The sequence below is a fragment of the Nanorana parkeri genome, unplaced genomic scaffold (genome assembly GCF_000935625.1).
Source record: "Nanorana parkeri isolate BGI_ZX_2015 unplaced genomic scaffold, ASM93562v1 scaffold505, whole genome shotgun sequence".
Taxonomy (NCBI): Eukaryota; Metazoa; Chordata; class Amphibia; order Anura; family Dicroglossidae; genus Nanorana; species Nanorana parkeri.
This window is the reverse complement of record NW_017306773.1, coordinates 459824-471483: the sequence shown is the minus strand read 5'-3', so window position 1 is coordinate 471483 and position 11660 is coordinate 459824. Positions and strand designations below refer to the sequence as shown.

Here is an 11660-nt window from a genome sequence, read left to right as displayed (position 1 = left end):
GTTTTTTTTTTTTTTTTTTTTTTTTTTTTTTTTTATCTGCACCAAAAACATATACACTAATTCAAAATGGTTTTAAATGAGCCTGATTCACCCCTTTGCATTCAGTTCCAGGACTTTAAAAAAAAAAAAAAAAAGTGCAGCAGCATGCTTTTTTTCTCTCACAGTGGAACGCTTAAACACATATAAATACACCACAATGTGCTTAAACACAATCAAAACCCATTAAAAAAAAAAAAAATGCACCAGAACGTGTCAAACACAAGAATGCATCCAGAGCCGGTCTGAAGATGGTGTGAACAAGCTCTAAGAGACAACTTATCTTCAGATCTACTTTGGATAGCATTTCCAAAGATGCTACTGGTGGCAAAAACATCCATGTCCATTTAACGAACAATCCTAATGCGTAGCCTCCTCCCTCGTTGGATGTTTACATGTCCTTTTTGGTGCATCACTCCTGCAATCTCAAAGTCTCTCCCCCCCACCCCCCAAGCTTATCTTCCACTCCACCTGCAAGGTCTGGGGCTCAAAATCTGCCAAACATTCGTCATTCGTACTTGACCAAGTGAGGGGATGTGTTGGACTATGCAGACTCTTGGACAACTTGCTACTTAGGTGGTTGGGTGCGGGATGTTGTTTCCAGGAGCTAGTTGCTACATTTTTGCTTCCAGTCTACTCCTTGGTTTCTCACCTCCCAACCTTTCTGTGTCACCAGTTAGATGATCTCCATGCAACCCTCTTGGGGCTGCTAGATAAAGCGGTCATTATCCCAGTTTCATTAGCAGAAAGTTTGCAGGAGTTTTACTACAGCCTGTTTAGTTCCCAAACACAAAGGGGGCATTTGCCCCATCTTGTATTTCATCAAAGTGCTGACTGTCTTGTTTTGAGCTCAAAAATTCTAAATGGAATCCACCACGTCTGTGATCACCTCTGTTTACCAGGGAGACTAACTTGACTTATGGACATATCAAGGATGCGTACCTGCATGTCCCAATCTTTGCCACTTACAAGCATTTCGCTCTGGGTCCCCTGCACTTTCAGGTAATGATCCTGCCATTCAGCCTCGTCTACATCTTGGGTGCTCACCAAGGTGCAGGCTTCAGTACTAGCCCTGCTGTGTTCATGTGGCATCCCTGTTGTTGGGTAATTTATATTGTGCAGACAATATCAGACAATGTAGCTTTTACTGTCCCGAGATTACAAAGGTTCATATGGATACTAAACTTTCAGACATTTGCACTGGAATAGACTAGGGCTGCAACAACTAATCGACATAATCGATTTATTGAAAAAGTTGTCAACTTTTTCAATCGATTTTAATCGGCTTCCGATCAGTTGGCCCTGTTTACAGCTCCCCACGCTGTGCGCCACACCTCCTCCCTCCCCACCTCATGCTCGCCGCTGCCAGACCCGCATCCACGCTCCACACGCCGCATCTCCTCCCCGCCTCACACTCACCGCCCACCCACCCACCCACCCACATCCACGATCGGCACAGGGACGCGGGGAAATGTAGTAAGGAGGAGCAGGTGTGGGGTGATGACAGCCGCCGATAGACGGGTCCAATCTCAGAAGCAAGTTGCTGGAAGACTGCTCAGGTAAGCCTGCACTTCCCTTCCCCCCACATGGTGCTCTATAATGTATTGCTGGGATTTGTATTCCTCTATAGCTGATGGTACATTGTGCTGTATATTATACATAGGAATACAAATCCCAGCAATACATTGTACACTGTATGTATAATGTATTGCTGGGATTTGTTGTACTCCTAATATAGCTGGTGGTATTCTGCATTGCGTTGTATAGGGGACTACAAATCCCAGCAATAATACATTATACAGCGCAATGCAGAATACCACCAGCTATAGAAGAGTACAACAAATCCCACCAATAGTACATTCTACAGTGGTGCAATGCTGAATACCACCAGCTATAGAGGACTACAAAACCCAGCAATAGTAGATTATACAGCGCAATGCAGAATGCCACCAGCTATTATGTACTATTGCTGTGATTTGTTGTATTCCTCTTTAGCGGGTGGTATTCTGCATTGTGCTGTATAATGTACTATTGCTGGGATTTGTAGTCCTCTATAGCCGGTGCCATTCTGCATTGATTGCTGTATAATTTTACACTTTCCATTTCACTATATTGCACACCACACTATCTTCTTTTTTTTTCTTTTGTACTTTCACCGCTAAGCTTGCTCTTGTGATGGACTACAACCTCAATACAAACTAGTAGCCCCATCACTGGAGCCTTTTTTTAAACTTTATTTTCTGGTTTATCCGATTTTAACCGATTAATCGAACGTAATAATCGGCTAACTAATCGATTTTGAAAATAATCGTTAGCTGCAGCTCAAGAATAGACCCATTGGTTGGAGTATCTGGGTCTAGTCCTAGATGAATCTTGGATCAAAGTATTTCTCTCTCAGGAGAAACTTCAAACACTTTAAACCTAATTTTGAGACTTTTCTCTCTATTCACCCACACTTGTAGCCATCACCTCTGCAAGGCGAATCTCTGAACTGTGGCAGCCTTGTCTAATAAAGAATGTAGGCATTAGGTGTTAAGGACTAGGTCTTCCTTCTTACTGGAGGTAGTTTTTGCCTTCCGCCTCATCCAGCTTCTTTCTTCAGTTTACCAAAATAAAATTTCCCTTCATTGTCTGGATGTTCAGTCCTTTGAAAGTCGTCTGTCTGACACTGATTCTTTAATGTGACCCTTAACGCGTGAGTTAAATCTTAAGAATGCATTCAAATACCCCATTAACAATACTTTTACCTTATTTGTGCATCACTCGGCTTTAGATCCTCAAATCCTCTCAATGTGCTAACATGGTCCTTTCCTGTCTCCTTTGTATTGAGACTCTAGTCCATAATGGGCGTTATCTTGGACCGGTGGCTACTTTACAACACACATGGACCATGGGGAACAAAAGTAGCCCCCCCTCCAGAAGGAAGGACAGTGTCGGCACCAATTCAGGGATGGTTTGATGATCTTTGGTTTGAATGCCTCATTCACACTGGCAATCCTAAATGCAGGAAATGTTATGTGGGAAGTATAAACTTTAATGCTTCCCAGATAATTTTTTTTTTTTTCCTGCTTAAAGCTGCATTAGGCATTTCTAATCAGATCCTTAACGCACAGAATTCTGTCAAAATGCAAATAAATTGAATGCAGGTAAACTGAGTCTGAATGATACCATTGAAAATCATTTATATGCCTTTAGCATTCTGCTGTAAACGCATATAAATGCAGCTTTTTCACGGTCACTGAATTGAGGTTTTGGAAAGACTGATTCCCTTGTCATCCCAGATAGTCCTTGCAAGGCTGCAGAGGCTTCTTCCACCATAACTAAGTGGCTCAGAGAGACTCATTTAGGCTTATGGTCCTTTCCTATCATGGTGCAGTCTACTAGATCTGTGAGGTCTTTTGAGCATTTCAGCATCAAGCAGCTATTTCCCAGTTTTGCAAAGTTGTACCTGGTCCTCAGTTGACATGTTCTCAAAGTTCTGCCAGGTGGATAATAAGGTTTCTTATGATGTCCGCTTCCAGCATATATTGTCTTTTCATGTGGATCTTTGAGCTGCGGGCAGCCCCAAGTTCTGTTTTGTTATTGGGCCAGTTAGTGTGTTTGCTGTGTTGCCCACCCCTTATTTGGACTGCTTTTGGATGTTCCAAAAGTGAATGACATCCCTCAATGGTGATAACGATAATAGGATTGATGTGCTCACCATGAAATCCTTTTCTCTTCTCTTCCTCCTAAACAGTGTTCAATATAGGTGATATTTACAAATAACCATTTTTTGTTCAGTGTGATGTATGTAGTGAACTTTTTCTATTTTGAACCCTTTTGGCTGCTTAAATGGAACAAAATTCTTTCATTAGTATGTTGTTGTAGGTGCAAAAACCTGTTGCTATTGTCAAATTCAGAGCTGTCCTTTTTGCTGTCTTCCTGTGTCATCTCGGACTATATAACCCTCCCTGTTCTCTTTTTTTTTTTGGACTTTAAGTCAATTGGTCCCCATGCTGTGGTTGAGAAGTTTGGCAAAAGACATTGGGGCAGGGATGACATCACTCAGTCACAAAATTTAGTGTTGTCAGCCTGCAATTAAAAAAACTAAAATAAAGTAGGAGCTGAGTGCATTTCAGGCAGATTTACAGGTATTTTTCTGTATTTGCAGGTCTTTTATTCATTTTGCCTTGACATACGCTTTAACTGAGTTTGTTCGTTATTTTGTTTGAACTTTGAGTTTTAACACGGTTTTGTTATGTTCTTTTACTAGGAGCTCTCTCAGGATTCCTTTACATCCCAGGCTTCATCAACTCCTTCTATGGGTTCCAGCAAAGGGCAAGATGAACTTAGTATGGGGATGCAGCCACGACCTTCTAGCCTTCCGGTGAGAAATATTTTTGTGTGTGCGCGCCCGCATATATATAGAAATTTGAGAGTAGTGCTTTTATGCAAAAGGCAAACCAGTAGGTACTAACTGGATGCCCTGACTTTTGCCCTTGCCTCTTATGTTTTCAGGGCATGAAAATTTTTTAGCGTGTCACCAGTCAGTCAAAAATGTCACCAGTCAGCATCACTATAGCCTGGGGGGGGGGGGGATGTTTTCCCTACATTGTTATAAAACCTTTTATTACCCTTATTTTTGGTAAAATATAAAAGACGGGGTCACGTCTGTTAAACACCAAACGTCAAGCCTTTAAAATTGCGCGCGCCCGCAAAATCCCAACAAAACGACCACTACGAAAATTGCCCCTAGGCGACGCTTTAAATGCTTTTATTGCTCATCAGTTTAGTGTTATCAGTGATAAATGGCCTGAGAGTTATTACTCTGACGTTTGCGGCGATATGCGACATGTGCAGCACAATAGGTGCAATTGTCATTTTCACACGTAGGCGCATCTTTGTGTATGTGGGGGATTTGGGGACTTAGTTTAGTGGAGGGTTTTTATGCTTTAATTTTTTTATTTTTATTTTACTTTTCTCCCCCCATTTAACTTCATTGCTATTGCATGCAGGGCTAAAAAGCCCCCTATGTGATAGCGAATTTACATGTCATGTCCTCTTTATGGAGGCAGGGGTCTCCCGGACCCCCTAATGTCACCTAGGGACCACCAGAGAAGCTGATGAAGCAGAGATCTACTTCACCAGCTTTCTCCCCAGCTTCTGAAGCCGGAGAGTGACAGCAGAATGTGGAAGTGATGTAATATACATCACTTCCTGCATTCGGCGACTGGAGAGGAGATCAGAGGGAGATCGTGTACCGATTGGAATATAACATGGCTGCAAAAATGGAAAAAAGGGCCTCAGTCATGAAGGGGTTAATCTCCTGTCACAGAGCAAACTTGCCGGTCCTGGCTGCACCGGGCACATCGGGTCTTTGGACTGGCATCGGCAGTGACATCTGCTCCTATACAAGCGATCGGGTGTCTCTAGAGACGGCCAATCGCTTGATTGTAAAGCTGCCCGCCGTTTGATTACGCCGGCCGGAAAGTTAGTCGTCGGGCTCCGCTGTCCTCTCATGGCAGACGAGGGGACAAGTGGATTTTTCAAGCCCTGCTCATTTTTAGTTTTTTAGCTTATTAAAAAAATAGACAAATGACAACAGTGTTTAAAGGAGAACTATGGGGTCAGGGCTTTTCCCCATAGTTCTCCGGGTAACCGGAGGACACAAACTGGCGTCCTCCCGTCACCCTAAGCTCAGTATACCACGAGCTACAGCTTGCGGTATACTAAGACGCCGCAGCATCGATGTCGAGATCCGCCCAGCTGCGTGAGTGACAGCTGGCTCTGCCTATCTAGAGGCAGAGCCAGCTGTACCCTCCCCCGCCTATTCCTCTAGTCAGCGCTGGTGGGGAGGGGGAAATCCAGCGCTGACTAGAACTATGGGGTGAGTGAAAAGTACTCGCCTCATAGTTCTCCTTTAAGTGACGAGTTAGATTTTTTTTTTACTGCAGAGGTTATATTACCCTGCTAAAATTAGGAAATGTATTTTTACTGAAGGTGCCTAGGTTTTTGCATACAGCTGCATGCATACCTATAGGTATGCAGTCTGTTTTGTATCAACAGAGGGGCAGTTTATGGTGCCTGGAAATCTTGATAATTTGGCCTCTTGAATCTGGTGTGAGCAGTTCAACCTTTAAAAATATTTGACCAGCCTGAACATGTTTTTGGCACCTAAAATGTACTCTGAAACACATGGTTGGGCATAAGGCCGCTTACAGTGGCACCAAGGTGGCTAACGTACCAATGCTTTTTCTTGTATTTGTTCTTGGTACATATTTTCCCCGTGAGTTATTTGTGTTAATTCACACACTGGGTCACAGGCCATGAATGGTTTTCTGTTAAAAGTTTCTCTAGCTGGAAACTGCTTTCTCTTTAAGGCCCCATTCACACACGAATCGTAGCCGTACCAAGCAGCTGCCGGGAAGGACAGGTGCTGCGCGTGATTAGAACGCAGCCCCCATCCTTCTCTATGGGGCTACGCGGCCGTACGCCCCCCTACGCTCATCTCATTTGCAGGTCTGTAGGGGTGCGTGTTTTCTGGCCGGGACGCATACATGTTCCATTCCGGCGGCGTATGAATACGATCACCCGCACCCCTACGGACCTGCAAATGATGTGAGCGTAGGGGGGCGTATGGCCGCGTAGCCCCATAGAGAAGGACGGGGGCTGCGTTCTAATCACACGCAGCACCTGTCCTTCCCGGCAGCTGCTTGGTACGGCCCCGCACGGAGCTGTACGTGCAGGCCGATTCGTGTGTGAATGAGGCCTAATGGCCAGCAAAAACTTGGCAATGTATCACTTATTTGAAAGAGGGCAACGCCTTTAAATCTTTTCTAATTCAATCCTGTGTTTTTCTTCCCCAGGATCTCTCTGGTTCCATTGATGATCTCCCTATGGGTGCTGAGGGTGCTCTTAGTCCTGGTGTCAGCACTTCAGGAATTTCCAGCAGTCAGGGCGAGCAAAGTAACCCAGCCCAGTCTCCGTTTTCTCCTCATACATCACCCCACCTTCCTGGTATTAGAGGACCTTCACCCTCCCCAGTAGGCTCTCCAGCCAGTGTTGCACCATCTCGATCTGGTCCACTCTCCCCAACATCTGTTCCAGGTAAATGCATGATCATGAAATCTTAAAATTATCTTATTCCGTGCTGGCTTTAATATGTGTCCATACAGAATGTAGTTGGCTCTTGTTGCTAAATAACTGATTGCAAAGTTTGTAATGGGTTTTTATCTCCACTCTCATCTTATATCTTAAATTCTTGAGGCAAATAAACTTTGTGGTGTTATGGGTGTTTAATTTTGAAAAATTGTTGTTATTAGGAACACAGATGCCTCCACGTCCTCCTAGTGTACAGTCAGATGGCTTAATTCACCCTACCATGAACCAGGCTGCGCTTGGGCAAGAGAGAGGTAAGCAGTTAAATGTGGCAAGGAAGAAAGAGCTCACCACCTCAGTTTCAGGTTTATTGACCTGCTTGTTTTTAACAGGGTACATGCAGAGGAATGCACAAATACCTCAGTACGGATCCCCACAGCCTGGCCCAGCGCTGTCGCCACGCCAGTCCACGGGGGCACAGATGCATGCTGGGATGGGACCCTATCAACAAAACTCTATGGGAAGCTATGGACCTCAGGGAAGCCAGTATGGTCCCCAAGGTGCGTTTTCCATTGTGAAATATTGTATAGTTCCAACTTTTTGGTCCCCCCAGTTTTATATTTTGAGGAGCACTTTTACTTTGTGTTAGCTAGTGGAAGAAAAAAAACAAACCATCTGCTCGGTGCCCAGAACTTCATGTCGGGCAACCAAAATCCTGCACCCCTGGGGCTGACAAAAGCCAGTATGCTATTTCTAGTCGACATGGCGACCTGGCACCTGGGATTCGTCGAGCCCAGTCTTAAAGATAATTTGATCATTCAGGTCAAAATGTCTTCAACCTCTTCATGCCTGTGTGGCTGCTGTTGTGCCTTTCCTAGCTTTAACTCCTAATTTCACTGTCTACCATCAAATACAAGGTTTTTTATATTTATATAAATTGATTGCACTGTGGCAGTCCTGCATCCGACAACCCAAAAGGGTTAACCTTCCACTTCTGAGAGCTTGCTTATCTCAATACAATTTAACTCTGGCTATGAGAATCCACTTTTTTTTTTCCTGTTACGCTTCCGCCATGGGGCATTTGGAACTCTGATTGCAGCTACTTTTAGGCTGCCATTGACACCCAGTGCAAACTATCTCAAGAGTGAAAACATTTTGCTTTGCTATGGTGAAATGTATGCTGCAACTTGCACTGCTAGTGCAGCAGCCTGCTCAAGGGGGCTGTATACACACTTCGCTGGTCAAGTTTCAGACAACTGATTGCCTGAGACTGAATCTTAGTTCTCCAAGAATGATTTCCTCTCGTGTTTTCAGTCCGGGACACCTTGCATCCGGACGATTCTTCAGTCACCTCCACCAGTAAAGGATCCATACTTGATTCATGCAAGGTTTTCCCTCCAACTTACCTTTTTTAATAATTTAATCTACAAGGATCAACTTTGAGGACTTCTTAATTATGAGGTGGACTACTCTATCCCTGGTAAATGTGCCTATCACACCTAGATGAAGCTGCAGACTGTTTGGCATGGGATGGCTTCCCACCCTTTAATTTTTTTTGTATTTTTTTTTTTGTGAGGTCATATGAATAGGAGACTAGCCACCTTGGTGGGTCTTCTGTTGTCGCCTGTTCTGGCTCAGGCCCTGCTGGCTAAAACTGTTGCGTGAGCCAAGTTCCTGAGCATGGGATTTTGAGCTGGACACTGATCTCAGTCTCACTGAATATGTGTATCGGATTGTTGTGCCACTTAATTTCATGTGTAATGTAATCCTGGACTCTAGTTGGCTGGTGTTGCACATCCGACTCCTATCTGTTCAGATGCAGAGGTATCTGTAGCTAGAGAACTGTCCCGTGAACCAGAATAGGGACAAGTGCGTCTATAGTTCACGGGCAACCAACTCCTACGGGCTTACTTTGGACGAGGTCTTACCCACTCACAGGGGCAGGTTGTAACATGGAAATTGTGCTCTTGGCCTTTCATTTGTGGATACTTGCCATGGTATGTTGAACACCCAGATTAGACACCACTGTAGGCCCCATGGAATCTGGACAAGTGCAGCACACAGGGTATATGCACAACCCCTCCTCGGCTTTAGTGTTTTCTGCATTAGTGTAGTTTTTGGTGAGGGGATAGTTTGTTACTTTCCTTTTGAGCTCTGATGGATGTACTCTATTTTGCATGGATGTCTTCTGTTGACTTTAGACACTTGTTTTTTATTTTATTTTTTTTACTGCCAGTTCCTTGTTTTGGCTTCAGCTCAAGCTATTGAGGAAATTTTGCTTGTTTTCGCTCTTTGGGTGCTTGCCTAGGCAAAGGGAACCTGTTCTGCTGTTTCTCTTTTGTGTGGCTTCTCATGACTTGCCTACAGATGCATATTGCCTCTTCCTCCTACCCCAGCCCCCCTGCGGTGATGTGGTCAACAAATTCCTCTCAGCTCAACTTGCCTTGTGTCCCTCAGTTTGCACTTGAATTGTCTTTTTAAGGTACAGAGATGATGAGGTCCATGCTCCTGGCGTTCCTGGATATTTTGGTCATGGGTCTCTGGATCAGTTACTTTTTTGCATCAGACAATTCCAATAGTCAGTGGTGCTCTTCAACCACGAAGGGGGACGTTTTGCTGCTGTACTCCTTTTTTTTTTTTTTTTTCTTCTATGTTGCTTTTCACAGACTAAGTCTGGCCCATCTGCGATCATAATGGCAATCCTCTCGATTCCAGGAGAACCCAATGAGGCTGTAAATCACTCCAATGCAATGTACAAGCTTCATTCTTGTCTTTAGTGGTGTGGATATCAGTTCACATTTGTGGCATTTCATCTGTGAGGCAGTATGGCGTGTTTCTAACCTGTGGATAATCTGATCTGTTTTACCTTCAGGAAAAATATGAAGACCACTGTGGGCCCCCCTGCCTTGATAAGAAATTCAGACATTTTTAGTATGAGGTTTCTGGTCACTTGGGAATCGGTCTCATTCAGGGTTGGATTTTCAAACACTTGTTACTCTGTCTTTGCAGGATGGTGCAAGGTATTGGTTCATGCAGCTTTTGTATGACCCCCTTATTGAGATTCAGAGCTTTGAGGTAGCAAGAGTGGCAAAACTTCTGCCCTGGGCTGTAAGGCTTTGCCCATTTTCCATGAAGGTTACCCTCCCGTTGTGGGATACGTAATCTCTGCACACCCTACCGGGTGTGCTTCAGTGGCCCTGCCCTGGGCTGTGGGGATGGTTTTGGCGGATTTTGGGCCCTGATGTAGGTGAGGTTTACCACCCTGGCTTGGTGTTTAAAAACATTTGAGGTAGAGAATGTTCCTTATGGGTCTTGTGGCCATAACTTAGCCCTGAGCAGCTCCTCTACTGTCTAGATCAGTCTGTTTTCCTAAGTCTTGTGAACAACTTTTTTTTATATGGTCAAAACCTTGGTCAGGAGGGTTAGACAAGGTGGGTAAGTGCACTTTAAAAGCACACCTAACATTTATAGTGACTGTTTCATTCTAAAACGGAGTGCCCTGCTACACACACTGTTTGTTAGTTCTTTGCTCTCTTGAAGAGATACAGTATGTAGTCCATAAAATGTTCTGCACCCAAGACACTTCCTGGTGTGTCCAACTCGTGGCACCCTGCTAAGCACTGTTGCTCTATTCACCAGTCTATTAGCAGAGGACCACTCTAGTGCCTGGTGAGTGGAACCACAGTGTTAAGCGGGGGAACAAGTGTTCACAATAATTCAGGTGTGTCTGGTCCACTTCTAAAGATTTTTTTGGTCGTAAGCAGGACTAGTACATATATTAACCCCTTTGAAAGCTGTGGAGATCGGCGAACCTTCGTTCACTGATCTCCTCCCCATACTATGGGACCGGGAGCGATGCAGATTACATCACTTCCGGTCCCATTGCTGTCAGTGCTGGGCTATTGAAGTGCGATCTGTACTTCAATAGCTTATTTCAAGTGTAAAGGTGATAGTAGGGGTCTTTTGGACCCCCAGTATCACCTTAGAGTATCTGTCAATATGCTATCACATGGGGGAGCTTGTAAGCCCCCTATGTCATAGCAATTTAAAGTTTAAAAAACAAGTTTTTTTTTAAAAATGATTGAAATAAATGTAACATTTTTAATAAAAGTCCCCTGCTTCCGCGAGAACGCGCGTCTTCGCGTAAACACATACACTTCGGGTGCGCTTACGTATGTAAACTATGATCTCGTGACATATGTTGGGTATCTCCACGCATGTGGAGTTAGAGCAATAATTCTACGGCCAATATTTATGCGCATCTCTAAAATTATGACCTGTAGGGGCTTTTAAAGTGTCGTGTATGGACTTTTTGGGATACTGAATTTTGTCGCAATTTCATGAACGCACACAATTTTTACCTGGGCATGTTGGGTATCTAATTTACTCGTCGTAACCACCTTTTTATATTTTATTTTTAAAAATATGGTTATGTTTTTTAGGGGCATTTAAATGCATTTTTTCACAAAATTTGGGGGTTTGATAAGGATTTGCGCTAATATCGTGCAGCATAAAAATTTGCAACTGCCAACATTTTATTCTACAGG

General features: G+C 44.0%; 1 protein-coding gene across 1 annotated transcript in view; it reads left to right on the top strand.

The window, feature by feature from the left end:
- ARID1A (AT-rich interaction domain 1A) overlaps positions 1-11660 on the top strand; it is a 62741-nt gene that overhangs the window by 34718 nt on the left and 16363 nt on the right. Inside the window, exons 4-7 of the mRNA XM_018561181.1 lie at positions 4289-4402; positions 6882-7122; positions 7338-7427; positions 7506-7673. Of these exons, the coding sequence (XP_018416683.1) occupies positions 4289-4402; positions 6882-7122; positions 7338-7427; positions 7506-7673 (613 nt within the window). The remainder of the gene's footprint in view (positions 1-4288; positions 4403-6881; positions 7123-7337; positions 7428-7505; positions 7674-11660) is intronic.